This window comes from Chelmon rostratus, chromosome 10 (assembly GCF_017976325.1).
Source record: "Chelmon rostratus isolate fCheRos1 chromosome 10, fCheRos1.pri, whole genome shotgun sequence".
NCBI classification, from domain to species: domain Eukaryota; kingdom Metazoa; phylum Chordata; class Actinopteri; order Chaetodontiformes; family Chaetodontidae; genus Chelmon; species Chelmon rostratus.
Window position 1 is genome coordinate 3810055 of NC_055667.1, and position 18101 is coordinate 3828155.

General features: G+C 41.3%; 4 protein-coding genes across 7 annotated transcripts in view; 3 read left to right on the forward strand and 1 right to left on the reverse strand.

Annotated features, from left to right (window-relative positions):
• On the forward strand, positions 1 to 3140 carry tnnc2 (troponin C type 2 (fast)). Its single transcript, XM_041945275.1, has 6 exons — positions 1 to 106; positions 1034 to 1085; positions 1489 to 1632; positions 2006 to 2120; positions 2248 to 2384; positions 2581 to 3140. The coding sequence occupies exons 1-6, from the start codon at positions 104 to 106 to the stop codon at positions 2610 to 2612; spliced, it is 483 nt and encodes a 160-aa protein (XP_041801209.1). The 5' UTR covers positions 1 to 103; the 3' UTR covers positions 2613 to 3140.
• Positions 3141 to 4248: 1108 nt separating this feature from the next.
• taf13 (TATA-box binding protein associated factor 13) lies at positions 4249 to 5096 on the reverse strand. 2 transcript variants are annotated; one of them, XM_041945020.1, is made up of 2 exons: positions 5013 to 5096; positions 4249 to 4869 (listed from the first exon to the last, which is right to left on the reverse strand). In XM_041945020.1, the coding sequence occupies exon 2, from the start codon at positions 4863 to 4865 to the stop codon at positions 4491 to 4493; it is 375 nt and encodes a 124-aa protein (XP_041800954.1). In that variant the 5' UTR covers positions 4866 to 4869; positions 5013 to 5096; the 3' UTR covers positions 4249 to 4490. The 2 variants fall into 2 exon arrangements, with proteins under 2 accessions (XP_041800954.1, XP_041800955.1); XM_041945021.1 differs by having other exon boundaries at positions 4249 to 4866; positions 5013 to 5094.
• Positions 5097 to 5140: 44 nt separating this feature from the next.
• On the forward strand, positions 5141 to 13530 carry slc35c2 (solute carrier family 35 member C2). Of its 2 annotated transcripts, none has more exons than XM_041945017.1 (10): positions 5141 to 5251; positions 6344 to 6532; positions 6826 to 6976; positions 7332 to 7395; positions 7536 to 7608; positions 9204 to 9372; positions 9719 to 9802; positions 10599 to 10774; positions 11095 to 11224; positions 11722 to 13530. In XM_041945017.1, the coding sequence occupies exons 2-10, from the start codon at positions 6422 to 6424 to the stop codon at positions 11859 to 11861; spliced, it is 1098 nt and encodes a 365-aa protein (XP_041800951.1). In that variant the 5' UTR covers positions 5141 to 5251; positions 6344 to 6421; the 3' UTR covers positions 11862 to 13530. The 2 variants fall into 2 exon arrangements, with proteins under 2 accessions (XP_041800951.1, XP_041800952.1); XM_041945018.1 differs by lacking the exon at positions 5141 to 5251 and adding an exon at positions 5294 to 5973.
• A 758-nt stretch (positions 13531 to 14288) lies between these two features.
• Positions 14289 to 18101, forward strand: part of LOC121612257 (collagen alpha-1(XX) chain) — a 35989-nt gene continuing 32176 nt past the window's right edge. For both annotated transcript variants that reach the window (XM_041945015.1, XM_041945016.1), the window contains exon 1: positions 14289 to 14405. The gene's annotated coding sequence lies outside the window, so the exon portion shown is untranslated. The remainder of the gene's footprint in view (positions 14406 to 18101) is intronic.

The window sequence follows — 18101 nt, forward strand, 5'->3', positions numbered from 1 at the left end:
ACTTGACGTCTAGTCTCTCTGTTGGGGTGCACGCGGATTGACCACTCCTTTGGGCTTTTCTTGTTTCCTTGGATATTTGGGGGGGAAAAGCTAATCCACAAACATGGTAAGAAAAATCAATTGTGCAAATGACTCGTTGGACTAGTCCAAGTTGGTCAGTCAAACAGCCATTAGTTATTAACCCATAATAATGACAGCCTGTGAATTGGAAGTTTCGTGATTAAGTATCTGTATCTGTTAAGCTATAGATGTCTATCTGTTATTTTCCCTTAAAATTTCTACATCAGATGTGTTTTTTCTAAATTCTGCATTTTATTAATTTCCACATTTGAAATAGTTTGAGTTCATTTGAATAAAATTCTGAATAAATTCGAGATTCACATTTAGTGAGCAAATAGTGCAAATATTACTGATCCTAGTTGAAAGTTGAGATGAGGAGTTGGGTGGGTGTCAGCTGGGAAGGTGTGGATTCTGCTGAGGCGACAGATCGTCGGGGATTGCATGTCTGCAGGCCTTATACAGAGAACCTGAGGTGTTGAGCCACAAATAGCAGGACTAATTTTCACCAAGCTCAAGAATCCATCTGAGGCTCAGCCGCTATGTCCTGCAAGGCTTGACTAATGGGAGCTTGTTAATGTCACAAAAATGAATCATACAGTGATGTAAAAAAAAAAAAGAAAAGAAAAGAAAAAGAAAAAAAAGAAATAAAAAGAAAAAAAACGGAATATAGAATAATCCTCACATTTCCGTCATATTCCCAAAATGTATCTTCTGTACTGTGCGTAATGATATTTTATGATTCCCTGGTATCATTAGTAAATGAAGACATTTACGTGGTCTTTAAAGTAATTTTAATATTTAGAAAAAGAAATCATAAGAGCAGCCTCTCTGGTCAGGAAATGGCTACTGTCGCCATGACAACTTGGCCTGAAATCAGCTTAGTGTGCAGGGTTTTAAGTGGAATGATTAATGACGTCTAAATGAAGCACGCAGTGAATGATGGAGTGAAAGAATTGGTCCTGTTTTCTTCCAGACTGACGCGCAACAAGAGGCCCGCTCCTACCTGAGCGAGGAAATGCTGGCTGGTGAGTACGCCTTACTTAAGTAATGTCGTTACTTTGTCCAGGAACTAGTAATGTAGCAGATTACTAATCAAGAGATTAGCGGCCTCGTTGTTTTCCGTAATCACATCACGACACATTAAAATGAAGTGAGTCATCCAATTCCGCCACCTAGAATTTTTCTGTCAGAATGAGGTCTTTTAGAATAAACACACAGTTTTAGATCCTCTGCCTGGACTAATTCCCAGCACTATTATATAGGCTAAGATGGAGGCAGATTCACCTGTTTTTAGACAGAAACTTAGTTGTGCAGCGTTCTTGTCTTACTGCGATGAATTGCTGCTCACCAGTAGTAACAGCCAAGTAGATATTGCGCACAAATAAGCCCGGTTTTTGAGTCACATTCAGTCAACTCTGATCTCTCCAGAATTCAAGGCCGCCTTCGACATGTTCGACACCGACGGCGGCGGTGATATCAGCACCAAGGAGTTGGGCACCGTGATGAGGATGCTGGGCCAGAACCCGACAAGAGAGGAGTTGGATGAGATCATCGAGGAGGTCGATGAGGACGGTGAGCGATGGATAATAGTGATTCCAACACAGTAGGCCTATTGTGCGCAACGAGTGATTTAACGCAAACGCGATGCAAGACTGCGACACGTTATGTTTCCACATCAGCTCAAATAAACCAAGAAACTTTTTAACATTACTTGGAACCTCTGTGATTGGGCGTTGGTCAGGTGCACAATGAGAGAGTGTTGATCCTAAATGCTGCACGGCACTGCAGGAGTTGCTTTTCTAAAATGACATTTTCTTCATAATTTCATGCGCAAAATTGTGCGCAAAGATAAGCGCACTTGTGTCACACATGGAGCGGGGGGCCTTGTGCTCTCCGTCGGGCTGACCATTGTTAATCAGCTATGTGGCTTCTGTGTCACACTCAGGTAGCGGTACCATTGACTTCGAGGAGTTCTTGGTCATGATGGTGAGGCTGCTAAAGGAGGACCAGGCCGGCAAGAGCGAGGAAGAGTTGGCAGAGTGCTTCCGTGTGTTCGACAAGTACGTGCACACTATTATTGCAAAGAAGTTTTAAAGTGGTTTAGGCTACTTGGTGTGCTGTACACACAGCGTTTTGTTTTCTTTTTGTTGGTGTTTGTAATTTCACACATTTCTGTCTTTTGCGTAGGAACGGCGACGGCTACATCGACAGAGAGGAGTTCGCCCTCATCATCCGCAGCACCGGCGAGGCCATCACAGAGGACGAGATTGATGAGCTGATGAAGGATGGAGACAAGAACGCCGACGGCATGCTGGACTTTGACGGTACATGCACGATGATGATGATGATGATGATGCCGAACTACTCATTTGAAGTTGACAATCTGTCTTGATTGGAAAGCAGCTCATTTGCTTTTGCTTTTGCTTTTCATTTGTTTAAGTTATTAAGTTTGCTGCTGATGATGATCAAGGCAAGTGGAACTTTCCATCTAAATAACGCCGTCCCATCTCTATTTTCCAGAATTCCTCAAGATGATGGAGAATGTGCAGTAAAACCAGAAAGACTCATGGACATTCCTCCTTCCCCCTGTGAAGCCCCATTCTGGACGCATCCGACCCCCTATTGATCCACTCAAACCACCCCCACACACCCGTCCCCCCTCCTGTCCACCTGGTTCACTGGCTCTCTTCTCCATCGTTATAGACAACCTCAACAGACAGCTAGGGCACCCGGCGGGGGTCGTTGGCTGGGCTAAACTCTTCCCCAGCTCGCTTGTGAATGCAGACAGGCCACAAATGCCATGAGGAAATTATCTGCAAGTTGCGGTGTGCATTTCATGTCACCATCGACCCCCCCGTCATGCTGGAAAAGCTCTGATCTAGAATCTAGTCTAGATAGAACGGCAGCCTGTTACCTGCTGCTTAGACCAATTAAGTCAACCACTTCACTGTACAAATAAGTAAACTTGCTTGAACTGAATAAATGAACAAACACATGCTCACTTGTAGTTGGTCTGTCATATTTGTGGTCTGTGTAAAAATTTTGTTTTGAGGAATATCAATAAAATCTGTTTGTTTCTTCTTTTTGTCCATTTTGTTTGAAGCACATCCGTCTTGGCGCCCTCACCTGCTTTTGCGCTCATCATACTGTAGACTTTGAAGGCATTGCTGCTGACACAGGTGGCGTGTAAGGTGGTGCCAATTTTAGGGCCACGCTTGGGGCTAAATGTAGAAAGGATGCGCACGCCCAAAAACCATGCGCGCACCATTCCCCGCACATAAACTGGTATTTATAGAAGAAGAGTGTGCGGTGAGATTGCGCGCAACTCAAGCATGCTTCAGACCAGGTTTGCGCAGTTCCCCGGAGATTACTGCGGGTGATATAACATACGAGATGTACACTGATCTAAACACTGTTTAGGTTATTTACCAATTTCACTGATTGTGTCTACACGGCGTCCTGTACAATGTGACTCAGAGGCGCATTTAAAGGATTTATAAGTGATTCATTTCAGCATTCTTTTTATCAGCTGAGCCATCATCATCCCTGTTTTAATGGTCTTTTTATCATCAGTTGCGAAGCACTTTGGGCGCTATAAAAAGTTAGAGCCGTACGAAATTATTGCGCGTAACGACGAGGTGACAAACATTTTTAGCGATGGCTCTTCATAGTTTTATGCAACTGGTCCCTGCAAAGGACACACAAAAACCCCACCAGTTTTTCAATAAAGGACACTGATCTTTCTTTTTTTTTCTTGTAAGGCCCAGAATTGGTGGCGGCATCATGCCGTTTAATAAGGGCTCCAGCATGCGGAATTATCAGCACCAAGAGGAGCCAATTTGCTTTCACCAAAAAATGTCAAACATCACCACTTGCCCTGCAGCTAATGATTTCATTATCAAATGATGTGCGGATTTTTATCTCAGTTAATTACTTTGCCTACAAAATGTCAGAACATCGCAAAAGATTCTCCAACACACTTTCCCAGAGTCAAGGGTGACGTCTGTAGTTTGATTGTAAGAGCTATGGTGTCATGATGCAACTGAAAGTGTGTTAACAGCCATTAAAGATCTACAGTTAGTGCACTATGATGCTGCCATACTGAAGCTTCGGTGTATTTGTGCTTGTGATGTTAAGCTATAAATGTCACAGTGCACATGTAAGGAAGAGTCTCTTCTGGTACACAAATTAACATTAATGCCAATATGCAACTTTATTGAAACAGTCCCACACAGCATGACATCGGACACAGCGGTTACTCCATATAAAATGATGCACATCACACATCATAAACACACTGACACTGACAAGTCAGGTGTGAACAAACTCCTCAAGAACACAAGTCAGTGAATGAACGTTTCAGCAATCAAAAAGAAATAAAATGCCAAATTAGGTGAAGGTCCAAATAGTGTCTGATATGATTGGTCAGGTTAGGATCCATAATTTGCCTCGTCGAAAGCTTTCCGGGCTCTCTTCAGCTCTTCGTTCATGGTCAGCAGATCTTTGACTCTGGCGAACTTCCTGGGGTCCTTGCGAATTAGGAAAACGATGTCCTCCACCTGGACGCGGCCCTGGCGTCCGATGGACATAGCTTTATGGGTCATTTCCGTGATAAACTCGATCACCAGGTCCTCCAGAATATCCACAGACTCTGTGTACGGGTTCTGGTCGTCTCCAAACCCGTACATCATGCACCGGAGCTCCTTCGAGAAGAGCCTCTTTCTCTTCCCGTGGCCGACATCTACTCCACTGGATCCGTCCTCCACCTCCTCATCAAAGCCAGTCTCGTCTTCTTCATCCGCCATTCTGCTGAATAAAACAGGAACACGCTGCTTTAACTAACGAGCAGTACAAGCACTTCGCCGCTGAGCAGTAACGTGTCTAACATTAAATCTAATTTGTTATTATGTTGAGTTAAAATCAATACATGCTTCCTAGCAAAACAGGTTTACCTTTTAGCTCAGCAGAGGTTCACAACAGTCCGCGGTCTCTGTTGACTTCCGCCTTTGGCTTCTCGACTGCGGAAGTGATTTGGAGAGTAAAAAGGATTGCTATAGAAAATACTGCCCCCTGTGGTTAGTTTCCTTTCAACACAAACATCCCCCAGTAGTGAATTGCGTGACGGCAGCTAACATCAAAAAGTTTGATAGGGGACACATTTTACTCAGCCATACAGTCAACATGACTGACGGTAGGCCTCTTTAAAAGACAATTTTGTTGGATTCGGGCAGAAGCCAAACTCTATTTAAAAAAGATGACGTTTTGAAACCGCTGTGTCTGTGGATTAACGTTACGTCTGAACGTTATATAGCGCTACTGTTAACTGGTAAAGCAAGTCCGCGAGTGTAGCGTTACAAACTTGATTGATCCACAATTTCATTTTATATGCTTTTTGTGCGTATTGTTTTAGTGGAAATCTCAATGGTGGCGGTACCGAGCAATAACAACCAAAACAAAAAGTCAGAATATATTAAATCATGCAACTTGTTGTTGGGCTGTGTACATGCCGAATTAAAAAATGTCTCACGCTGATTCGAGATATGTCTTCGATTGTGACATATGTGTCTTGTAGGCGTGAAATTAACATGGCCGCTGTCAATATAGATATTGATCAATGGAGTTCAGTGTGAGGGTATCGCCGGACACGTACCGGGGGAACGCACTGTGTACCCATGTCACAAGTTGCAGAAGGCGAGTGATGCCGCAAGCTTAGCGGAGCCTAGCGTTACTTTCTACGTCAACAAATAACCTGTAACTGTTTATTTTTTATGTGGTGAGCTTCTATCATTAACTTGACAACATGATATTGAATTAGCTGGATAGCAAGCTAATGTGAGCTAACAGCAATGGGATAGAACGTTAGTGAGCCAATAAAACAACTGGACCTGTCAAACTTAGCCAAACAACCATCTGGTAAGTGCCACCGTTATCTTACCGGTGAGTTCATCAGTTAATATTAGCCGAGTCTGTTTGTTTTATCTCAGTATTAGTAAAGTAACTCAGTTCCTGTTTGATAATTTGTTGGGTAACTGTGTTTAACATTATCTTGATAGTGTCTTACCACTAGCTGACGTGGTTTAACAGCTAGCATTAGCTGATGGTGGCTGTCAAATTTGAGCTAACACAAACGTTGCGATCAAGGTAACATCGCCGTAGCCTTATTTACAACTCTGAAAGCAAACTGTGTTCTACTTGTTCAGCTCTAAAATGACTGACCACAAATGCAACCCAAGCCCGACCTTATATCCCTCTCACCATCTGCTTCTCTTTCCGCTGTGTGTAGGAAGTGGTGCGGGTTCAGTTTGGAGATGACCTTTCCTCAGTAGCTGTCTGTCCTGGACGCTGACCCTGGCGGCCCCATATGGCGTGCCCGGTCCAGTTCATTTGTCGGGGGCTTCGTACAGTTGGATTAGTTTTCCTTTACTACGGCTTCTCTATAGGAATCACCTTCTATAACAAATGGCTGATGAAGGTAAGTGAAGAAGACCAGAAAGCACTATTGTTTTTTTTCCCATCCTGTGCTGAGGACATGCATGGTTTTATTTTGAATGATTAATGAAAATAATCTAAGATATATTTCTTCTCTTGTTGTCATGGCACCAAGGGTAACCTGTATAGTTTCTCTCCTGGGAGAAGTCTTAAGTAGGTCATCTAGCAGTGCCTGAGGGTTCAGGACCCTGAGAATACCCTGAGACACTGGACCACGTACCTCCACTAGGCCATCCTCCAGGACCCTGACTCTGACCCTGTCCATCTGTCTCTCAGGGCTTCCACTATCCCCTCTTCATGACATTGGTTCACCTCACCATCAACTTCTGCCTCTCTGCTCTGACGCGGCAGGCCATGCAGTGCTGGACAGGGAAGCCCCGCATCACCCTGACCTGGACAGACTACCTACATAAAGTAGCTCCGACAGGTGAGATGTCAGTGGTCTGGAGTCTGGGGAATTTTACACAACTGTTCTGAAGACATTGCAAAGTACTCAGACAACAGAGAATGACAGAAAGGGACAGATAGTCATCTCTTATCACGTTCACAAACTGACTAAGCTTTCAGTGAAGAATACTTGGAGTAAACACATGCTCTCTGACTAAAGTCCATATTGATACAAACATTACATCACACCTGAAGGAATAGTTGAAGGTTGTAATAAAAATACAGCATAACCACAAATGAGCATATTTGCTTTATACATCAAACATAGTGATACGAGAACATCATTTATTGCAAGATGTTTGTCTTCTAAAAGTCTTTCTGTCCTTCTTACTCAGCCATGGCAACAGCACTGGATATTGGCCTTTCCAACTGGAGCTTCCTCTTCATCACCATTAGCTTGTAAGTTTGTGTCTCAGGCTTTTTAAATAGAAGATACTATTTCACTATGAACTGACACATTTAAGATGACCAGTATTGTATTTAACTAGTTATTGGATTGTTCCATCCTATTGTGTGGCTCTTATTTTGTGGCATTCAAGGTACACCATGACCAAGTCTTCAGCAGTGCTCTTTATCCTCTTTTTCTCCCTGGTCTTTAAACTAGAGGAGCCGGTGAGTGACCTAACTACACATATATACATACATTTTTACAGTGGCATGACAGAAACATTCCTATCATTGCTTAATGATAGAACTGTTTCTGTGATTTATGTTCCCTCGTCATACTGACAGTTTTAGAGAATGAAGTGCAGTTATCATGCAGACTCTATGTGCATGCAAGAGGAAATGCTATTGTTCTGTTTTCTGGATTTTACAGTCATACAAATAGAACACCAGAACGTTTAGCAACTCTGAGGAAATGCATGATGGCTGTAACAAAGGAACTTTTAATCATATCCATTTGTTGCACAAGCAACAGTAAAAGTGAGTGGTCAGGCAGCGACAAACGACAGGACCCCACAAGTCCCCTAGCAACCACAGCTAGTGCCCGCATGTTTCATCGGATGTTCAGGATGTGAGTCTCTTTACATTTTTTAAAATGATGTTTTCTACTTACTTAGTAAGAATGTAAGATCTATGAGATCATTCCCTTTCAAGTACCAGCACACAGCTGGGATAATGATACATGCGCTCCCTCTCAGGCTACAATGTGTAATTTGAGTGGTGTGCTACAGTAAGTCCACACAGGTCAAACATAACAGGTGATATTTAGTTACATGTTCCCACAACTTGATGGATTATCATGAAATTTGTTACAGACATTCATGCACCCCTCACCCCTCTTAATTTTAATAACTGTGGTGATCCTGTGACTTGTAATCTAGCGCCAACATCAGGTCAAATTAGCTACTAATGATGCTCCCACCAGCCTCAGCTGTACTTTGTGTTTAGCTCTAAAATTAGGACATATTAGCATGCTAACACACTAAACTAAGATGGTGAACACTGTAAATGTTATTCCTGCTAAACATCAGCATGTTATCATTGTCATTGTGTGCACATTAGCATGCTGACTTTAGCATTTAGGCCTAACCAGTGCTGTGTAGCCTCACAGAGCTGCTAGCAAAACGCTTTCATTGCTTCTTCTGGACAGGTAAAATATTTTCCAAATGCACACTTTATCATTTAAATTGTCTCCTGATGCATGAGTTTAATATTAAAAAGTTACATCATCAGGAAATGTATATGTGGGCTGTGTAGTTAAGCTAAGTAGTTAACTTTTCCATACTGTACAATAGGTTTCATATAGAACCTAGTTTAATGTATTATGCAGCTAATAAAACCTAACCTGATCACTATATTGGTGGCAAATTCAGCTCCTACTCAAGAAGGGAAGAGAGCTAAGGAAGTCCAACATGGCCTGTTGTAAAGTTTGTATGATCACAAATATGAATGATTTCAAACTCAGTGTTGTCAAAATGCTACAGGATGGGCCTGTATATATAAAAGATATTTAAAGCATTTTCCTTGTACAGAATTGTCGTCATATTAAACAGCAGATCAAAAAGTTTAGGGTGCTAATGATGCATTTTGCCATATCCTCAGTTGCATCCATTTTTTTGTGGTTCGTCTTTATTTCTGTCAGGGCCCCCCTTTTTTGTCTTCTATTTCCATTCCCTGTCCTCTGTGGGCTTTTTTTCTGGATTTCTCATCTTAATTTTTCCTCCCGTTTTTTTATCGCTGTCTCTTCTCTCTCTTTCGAGCAGAACCCATTCCTGATCCTGGTGGTCCTGCTGATCTCCAGTGGTCTCTTTATGTTTACATTTGAGTCAACCCAATTCAACCTGGAGGGCTTCATCATGGTGCTGCTGGCGTCCTTCATAGGGGGGATCCGCTGGACCCTCACTCAGGTCCTCATGCAGAAGGCAGAGCTGGGTCAGTGTTGAGTCACTGTCAAAGTGAAAATGATAAATACATGTGGAGCAGTCCTGCTAGGGTTGTTGCTATTGCTTGTGGGCACTGTGGCTACATAATACACATATAGGCTTGGCAGTGCTAAAAAATTCTAGACATAAACAATCCAGCATTTTAGCTGTTCAGGAAACGGCTCTTAAAGAGGCTCACTTCTCACTTCTGAAAAGTTCTAAATACTTTGTTTAATATCACCCCAATCAAAACATATACTTAACATGCAGCTGAGAGAAGATTTATAATGTAACCTCTGTTATCACTATTCGGTATATCTAAATTTGTGTTTTGTATATGTTTTACTTTCCTCCAGGCCTTCAGAACCCAATAGATGCCCTGTACCACCTCCAACCTCTCATGTTCCTTGGCCTCTTTCCCCTCTTCCTGTATAATGAAGGTGAGTATCACCTTAAACTGTGGTTTGTCATCTGCACTCATCTCTTGTCACTGCAGTAAACTAAACTATGTATGGTATTTCAGAGTCCCCTCTGTACAGACCAATGGTTAATCCTTTCTTCATAAAACTGATTACCATAAGGTCTGTCAGTACAGGCCAAAAGTTTGGACACACCTTCTCATTCAATGAGTTTTCTTGACTTTTCATGACTATTTACATTATAGATTCTCACTAGTTTCTTCAAAATAGCCACCCTTTCTTCACAGGTGTGCCTTATCAGGGTTAATTAGTGGAATTTCTTGCTTTATCAATGGGGTTGGGACCGTCAGTTGTGTTGTGCAGAGGTCATGCTTTGCATGTTGGATAGCCAATATAACAAGTAGCCACAGACACAATATTGTCTCATAATAGTCCAGTGGTAATGTGATTTTTGGCAGTTATGAGAGTGAGGTAGAGCCTGTGTGAATGCCAAAACCTGACTGTGTTAAAACGATTATGTCCCGAGTCAGAGTGAGGACAGTTCAATTAAGATATGTCGCGTAATCCCAGTATATAGTCTGACTACCAAATGCAAAATGTTTCCATATGAGCACCTTAATCCAATTATGACTCCATATCAGAGTGTCACTACTGTTTTCACTGTCTCTGAGTCTCTTCCAATGTATCGCCACCTACAAATGCCCCCAAGTTTGGAAGTAAACCTTTGCTGGTTGAAGCAGTGGGATATCAATGGGCAAGTCCTATAAGCAAGCCATGGAAACTTCATTGTAGATTCTCCTCTCTGTCTTTTTTCCAGGGCTGAGCCTCAGCACCTCAGAAAAGTTATTCCGGGTGACGGAGCTCTCACCTCTCCTGTATTCGCTCCTCACGCTGAGTATCGGCGGCTCACTGGCCTTTGGTTTAGGCTTCGCAGAGTTCCTGCTCGTCTCCCGGACCTCTAGCCTCACTTTATCCATATCAGGGATTTTTAAGGTACCTTTTAATTGTGTGCGTATTATGATTTTCTTGTGGAATCAGTTGGTCAAACAAAGCCAGGAAACCTGATGAACCTGTAAATTGTAAACTGTACCAGAATTTTATCTCGGAAAGTTTGGAAACGTCAGCAGCTCTGCTATTGCTAAAGATCCAAGCATATCAAAAGTTGTCTCCAGTTTTCATTTATCCAACAATGTCTGTTTCTTGCTGCATGAAGAGTATAGCATCTTTGTAAAACCTCATACGTTCTCCAGTGTTCTGGTCTTCTTTCTAATACACCCTTTATGCTTTCTTTTTAATGTCTTGTGTTTCCGTAGGAGGTGTGCACTCTGCTTTTGGCAGCATCTCTGATGGGAGACAAAATGAGCGCGCTTAATTGGCTGGGATTCATTGTGTGTCTGTGTGGCATTTCATTGCATGTGGGACTCAAAACATATTATTCCAAAAGTAAGTGTTCATTTTAGAGTTATTGTTCAGTACACTGTTAAAATTAAGTGACTTAAATATATAAAAACACCAGACATTTTGAATGATTTATAGAATATTCTGCTTTGAATAATAACTAATAATAACTTGAAAATCTATGAATGTGCAAATATTTTTCATTTCAAACTTTAACTGCTGTGCATGAGATGAAAAGTCCATTGTTAGGCTGTGAGTTTCCACCTTATGCTCATGTAAGTTACTGGACAACTTCAAAACCAGTTGTGATGTCCAAAAATCCTGCCCATACGTACACGTTAAAATCAGATTGAAGGTTAACAGAGAAACATTCTCCTGTCAGCAGGTGAATGTGAAAACAGTCTTCTGCCGTCAAACTGTGCACATACAGCATCCTGCAAAGTGAAGCTCAAACATCAAGTAGCAATAAACAAAATGGTTGAGTGGTGGGGGACTTTTAAGAAGTGGTAGTAATGTGGTCATTTTGTGATATGTTCCCTCAGATAAGGGCCCATCTTTAAGGCAGCTCAACAGTAAGAGCCCAGAGCTTGAGCTGCCATTACTGTGGCAAAACGAAGACGACAGAGAGGACTCAGCAGCTGACGAAGACGAAGACGAGACTCAGGAAATCACTCTGCACTGACATCACAGGATACTGGCCAGTGAAGTCTGGACTGTCTTCATACTGCTCATACCTATACATTTCTTCCATCAGATGGTTTGAACAGTGACATCAAAGCTCTAGAGCGTGCACAAACTGTTACGCTTGGCACACTACAACAAGAGGGAACAGCCTCTTCAGCTCCTTCCTTCCATCGATCACATCTTCAGGCCAGCCTCATTGTCAGCTGTATATTAACTGTGGACTTGACACAAGTTATGATCTTTTGCCTTAGGGGAGCTTCAGAAATGTAGCTAATTCGTCCGAGTGTCAACAAAGTATGATGTATGGTGAGAGAGAGTGTTAAAGCTTTAAAGGGATACTTTGACACCTTGATTTGTAGTGGCTCATTTTTCTTTGCTAGATGCTTGTCACACTGTAGACATATCTTTTTATTTTGTTATATATACTTACATACAGTAGTATAAATAACATGAAAGGCATTATGTGAAATGGCTCAGCGCCCTATAGAACAGACTGTGAGGAAAAGTGAAGGACAATTGTACAAACTCTTTCATGAGGTTACAAGTGTCTGGCTTAGGAATAATCAACTAGAATCCGATGTGTCCTGGTATCCCATAATGCATAGTGAGAACCTAACTTCAGATTGCATTATTTCTTTCCCTCAAGTGTGTTGCCTGATTCCCAGAAAGAAACATCCTTAACTTATTTTGTGTAAAAATGAGATCATAGTAGATTGCACATTTTTGCAGATGGTGGTACTGTTCTCATTTGTGGGCAGAGTTAAGCTAACAATACAAGTTAATACATATAGATCAATGGGGTCTTTCCAGCTGCAACTTACAATTACTATCTGGAGGTTATGCTGCATTTTTATTCTGTTATTCCTGATTAACTGAATAGTTGTTTGGTGTAAAAAAATGTCTGGAAAAAATGCCCATCACAAGTTTATAAACAGTCCAAAACCCAAAGATATTCAGGTGCTTTCACACAAGACAAAGAAAGCAAACCTTCAATTCTGAGAAGCTTTTGAGGAACAAGGGAATGTTTGGCAGTTTTTGCTTGAAAAATGTCTTAAATGATGAATTAATTATAAAAGTAGTTGTTTACTATTTGCCTGCTGATCGACTAATTAAGGAAATGGCAAACCGTGTCTGCCCTAAAAGTCTACACCGTGTTATCAAAGTCAAAGCCTCAAATGTGAAAAATAACTATGATGCCAAGCTGCATGAGCCAGACCCCTGAGTTAAAGGTCAGAATGAGGCCCTTTGAACATGATTTTATGTGATTTTGGGACACGTCACAGTATAGTAATTTCTTCTCAAATTTACATCAAAGGCTAGCTCTGCCCACTGAAACTAAAGCATTCATTTTAATGAAGTAATGAGCTGCAGGGTTGCAGACCATATTGACTGAATCTAAAATGAATGGTCTCCAGTCATTCCAGTCCTTATTTGAAGAGATGTGAAATGACTGCACCTTAATGTGCCTTGTTAACGTTGCAGCAGTCAAGAGGACGGCTTTAAAGAGCTAGTTTCAAAGTCCACCATGATCGAATCAGTAATGTAGCTGAGGAGCTGGGGTTGAAAGCCGTCTGCAAAATCACCTTTTGAATGTTTTTTTTTCTCATGATTTTCAGTGAAATGCAGCTTTGTTAAAATACATTGAGAAATAAAGTGAAAACTGCAAATTGTGGTAACTAATACGTGAAGCACATTTTAAAATGGCACAACTGTCACAGTCCTCCCTATCAGCTTTGATGTAATTGCAATCCTGGCCATCCATTTGATTATATTAATTATGTTTACCCATGGTCAACATGCCATGTTAACATCAGCAATCACTGTTGGAAGTGAGCTTATTTATACTCAACTTGATTAGCTGTAGTCTTGCAGGAAGTAAAGCCTGATATCAACTCTACTACTGGAATACTTCTACATTTATGGCTGGAAAAGGTACCTTAAAGAGCACTAAAATCTGTGTACTCTTACTTCAGCAAAGGCCTTACATTTAAAGTGCCTGTGCTCACTGCATTGAAGTTGCACAAATCACTTCCTACTTACCAGCCCTGCACCTGGTTGACGTGCCAGCCACAGTCAGAGTTTACCCTCCGAGTATGGTCACGTTCCAGCACAGCTGTTTGGAAATTACTTCCGCCGATGCGGTCTTCATGGAAAATATGACAGTGTTCATCTGCAAGCCGTGGACATCGATGGAGTACAATGTGGTCAGTAGTGCCAGGCCCACGTTACTTGTGTCAAATGTGGCAGAAGTCCCGTGCTACAGTTGGATGGAGACTCCATCCCATAAGTCCCTGCGCGCAGGTAGGACAGCGCTGTGCTCCGCTCGTGCTCCCTGGCCCTGCTCGCGCTGCTGAGGAGCCACGCCCATTCCGCGGCGGCAGGAGGGCCTTGCTTCTCGGGTTTCACGCGGGGGAGTTCAGATCCAGCCTGATGCGCGGAGCTGGATCTCAGTTCAGCGGAACTGGCGCTTGTTGACATCCCACCTCTGGAATGCCGTGCGGAGTCTCTCTGAAGGAATAACGTGAACTCAGCAGGCAGCCAGGTAAGACCTCACCTGGCTCCTCGGAGAAGGAGAGAAAAAGAAGTTGTCATGGTGTTTGAGCATAGTTTTTGTTCCTGGTCTTCTCTCTGTCTGGTCTCAGGTAAACGACAGACATGGGTTAACGTTCACACATAGAGTCTAACTTTACGCTAGTTGCCTCCATTGTTCGAAACGTTTGTAAAATAACGTTAGCCTGCCAGAGGAAGGGACAGTTTATTTGCTGCCTGTTTGCCAAGTATATACACATTAAAAATAATTGTCAGTTTTCAGTTATTATTGATTTAAATCAGCACACATTGAAATATCTTGCCTGTAGCGCATTAAAGTTAACTTCAAGCAACAAGCTAATGTACTCTGCCTTTAGCTGCTAATTAATCGGTTAAGCTAGCAGTGAGTGTCTGCAAACCGCCGCTTTCATGCTCCGTGTGTGGACTGTGTGTGGTCAAGTCATGTATACAGATAAATGAGGACCTGCTGATATCAGCTGTATTCGCCACCCGCTACACCCCAGACCATGAAAAACTGCCAGTCAACCACCAGACATTATTGAGTTCAAAATAAGAGATTGTCCAGTGCTGCACATTTTTATTCTGGCCTTCATCAGTAGGCCACCTGAGCACTTGGTGTCTTTTTCTCCATTTGATGGCACTCCCATGAAGCAACATGTAAAGCCAACATTTTGATTATCCATTAATCAGATTGAGTAATAAAAAGAAAAGTCAAAAGCCTTAGATTCCATCTGTTTAAATGTGAAGTGTCTTGCTCTGGACCTCTCTATGACAGTAAACTGAATATCTTCAGGTTGTGGACAAAACAATACATTGGAGGACGTCATCTTGCGCTTTGGGAATCACCGGTTGACATTTTTTACAGTTTTCTGACATTTTATAGACCAAACAACTTATCGATTAAGTGAGAAATTAATCAACAGGTTAATCAACAGTGAAAATAATTGTTACTTGCAGACCTACATAAGTTGAGAGACCACTTTCATCTCACTGTATTGTTGTAATCTACAGATGCACCCAGTGTGCAAAATTGCACCAACATCACCTCTGAATAATTAATAGAACATTTTTCATGTTGGTTGTTAGAATTCCAAAGGCCAATGCACAAATGCTAGAATACACACTGTGGAATAAATGTCTATTGCATATACTCCTAGGAGTTCATGCAAAGACTTCAGATGACTCAAAAGTGAGTGGTGGTAAGACTGGCAGAGGCAGCGAAGTCCACAGTAAAGTGCTGTCATTCTGATTTGTATTCATTGTATAACCTGATTGTATGCACCCAGAATTTGAAAAGGGGGTCATCAGAAGAAGAGACTCGACAATTCTCCCTGCATGAAGATCCACCAGCATTTCATAACAGCACCCACTTTTTTCTGTCTGTCTGACAGGCAGGCAGATAGGCACGCACGACATACAGCTCAAGTTTAAACTCAGACTTGGCAACATTCAGGCAAGCAGGTACATGTGAAACGTGAGAAAACATACATAGAGAGCAACATAGTCACATTACATACTGCACATGAGGGCTGTGCTTCAGGTGGTCTGTAAAGCCTTTAGGCAGACTAGAAGTTTCTCTTCAGCTCTCTTCAGGTGTGGCCTGTGTTCATGAGGTAATGCTCAGACAGGGACAGATGAAGATATGAATTGAAGCGACACTAACATATGCAGATATTATTCTATATTGTGTCATGATGTGAAACGTTTTAACGAGCCCATCATAAGTTCATAAACAGTCCAAAACCCAAAGATATTCAGGTGCTTTCACACGAGACAAAGAAAGCAAACGTTCAATTTTGAGAAGCTTTTAAGGAACAAGGGAATGTTTGGCAGTTTTTGCTTGAAAAATGTCTTAAATGATAAATTAGTTATCATAATAGTTGTTGGCCAATTGACTGCTGGTCGACTAATTAATGAATTGGCAAACTATGTCTGCCCTAAAAGTCTTCTCCATGTTATCAAAGTCAAGGTCTCAAATGTGAGATTGACAAAATAACTGTGATGCCAAGCCGCATGAGCCAGACCCCTGATAGAGTTAAGGAGACAGGTTAAGATAAGATAAGACTTTATTAATCCCCAGCTGCGGAAATTTGGGTATTACAGGCAGCAGGTAATAGCAGTTGGAAAAAAAATAGCAACAGAAAAAGAGAAAATATAAAAAAAATAAAATAAAAAAATAAGCTGACTATATATATATGTTAATTTTATACAAAATGTGGTTGATGGTGACAGGGATGTCAGAGTATAGTAATTTTTTCTCGAATTTACTTCAAAGGCTAGCTCTGCCCATTGAAACTAAAGCATTTATTTTAATCAAGCAATGAGCTGCAGGGTTGGAGACCATATTGACTGAATCTAAAATGAATGGTCTCCAGTCATTCCAGTCCTTATTTGAAGAGATGTGAAATGACTGCACCTTAATGTGCCTTGTTAGTGCCGCAGCAGTGAAGTGGACGGCTTTAAAGAGCTAGTTTCAAATTCCGTCATGATCGAATCAATTATTATGTGGCTGAGGTACTTGAGTTGAAAGCCGTCTGCAAAATCACCTTTTGAATGTTTTTTTCTCATGATTTTTAGTGAAATGCAGCTAAATTAAAGTACATTGACAAAGTGAAAAATGTTTCAATGCCACTTTGCCAAACAACGTGGGATCTTTTCTGTTTTTTACACTTCTCTCATGCTCGGTCACAGGTCTGTGAGCTAGCAGACAGTTAACTGTAGCATTGTTCTGCTCGCATTTTGTTGAACAATGTTCTTATTGACAGAGAACAAATGTCAGAGTTTTCGCTCTTGTTTTCAAAAGAGCACCTGCCTACACAATGCATAATTATTTTCCTTCAGTTTTCCTGTGTATTTCAGAATTAAAGGCTACATTTAGCTCAATTTTGTTGGAGTCAGGCCTTTGAAAAGCTAAACAGAAGGTCATTCAACCTTGTGTTTCACGAAATGCAAATGATACCTAATCATGATGTCTGTACACAGATGTATTATAACAGAGTGGAAATAATGGCTCTAGACAGCTGTTGTGCTTGATATCAGCCCAAGGTTGCAAACAATCTTTCTTCAAGCGAGAATAAGCATCAAACAGTCTAATTACGTAGTGCACGCAGTCAAAGGATCCAGAATTAGACATTTAGCGGACATGTAGTGTACTGTTAAATGTTGGACCTTTCAGACAGAGGCGTGTTAGTTTTATGGCCTCTTAAAGTGCTGTGTGTTTGTTAATATTACAGACCTGTGTGTGTCATTAGCTGTGTGAAGTTTGAAGGTCTGTAATGGGGACAAGTACTGAAGCACCTGTAGTCTGAGTCAGCCATAAAAGAGTTCCCATGGGAAAAGTTGAAGGTTACATTTGTTGGGGCCTGTTTTTATTTTTATTTTTCCCAAAATGGTATCTTACAAAAAGATTTATTCTACCATCTGTTATGATGGCACGAAAGCTATTCAGAAGCCACTGAATCTTTTCAGAAATTAAAATGAAGATGAAAATGAAAATTTGAATATTTTATTATATTCATGGTCAATTAATCTGCAGATGATTTTCTCAATTGATTTGTTTTGTTGTGGGCTATAACATATCAGAGCATAGTGAATAATACTGCAACTTGCAACAAATAACTTCTGAATAGATTATCAAAATAAATTGTTGCAGATTATTTTTTTGTCTATTGACAGGAGATATAAGGTT

What these genes read in the sequence shown, in the direction of transcription:
- slc35c2 (XM_041945017.1), top strand. Translation starts at nt 6,422, where the DNA reads ATGGCGTGCCCGGTCCAGTTCATTTGTCGGGGGCTTCGTACAGTTGGA. An exon ending in CTCTTCATCACCATTAGCTT is followed by an intron (nt 7,396 to 7,535) that starts GTAAGTTTGTGT and finishes GTGGCATTCAAG; the next exon opens with GTACACCATGACCAAGTCTT. An exon ending in CCTCTTCCTGTATAATGAAG is followed by an intron (nt 9,803 to 10,598) that starts GTGAGTATCACC and finishes TCTTTTTTCCAG; the next exon opens with GGCTGAGCCTCAGCACCTCA.
- taf13 (XM_041945020.1), bottom strand. Translation starts at nt 4,865, where the DNA reads ATGGCGGATGAAGAAGACGAGACTGGCTTTGATGAGGAGGTGGAGGAC.
- tnnc2 (XM_041945275.1), top strand. An exon ending in GAGCGAGGAAATGCTGGCTG is followed by an intron (nt 1,086 to 1,488) that starts GTGAGTACGCCT and finishes TGATCTCTCCAG; the next exon opens with AATTCAAGGCCGCCTTCGAC. An exon ending in CGAGGAGGTCGATGAGGACG is followed by an intron (nt 1,633 to 2,005) that starts GTGAGCGATGGA and finishes TGTCACACTCAG; the next exon opens with GTAGCGGTACCATTGACTTC.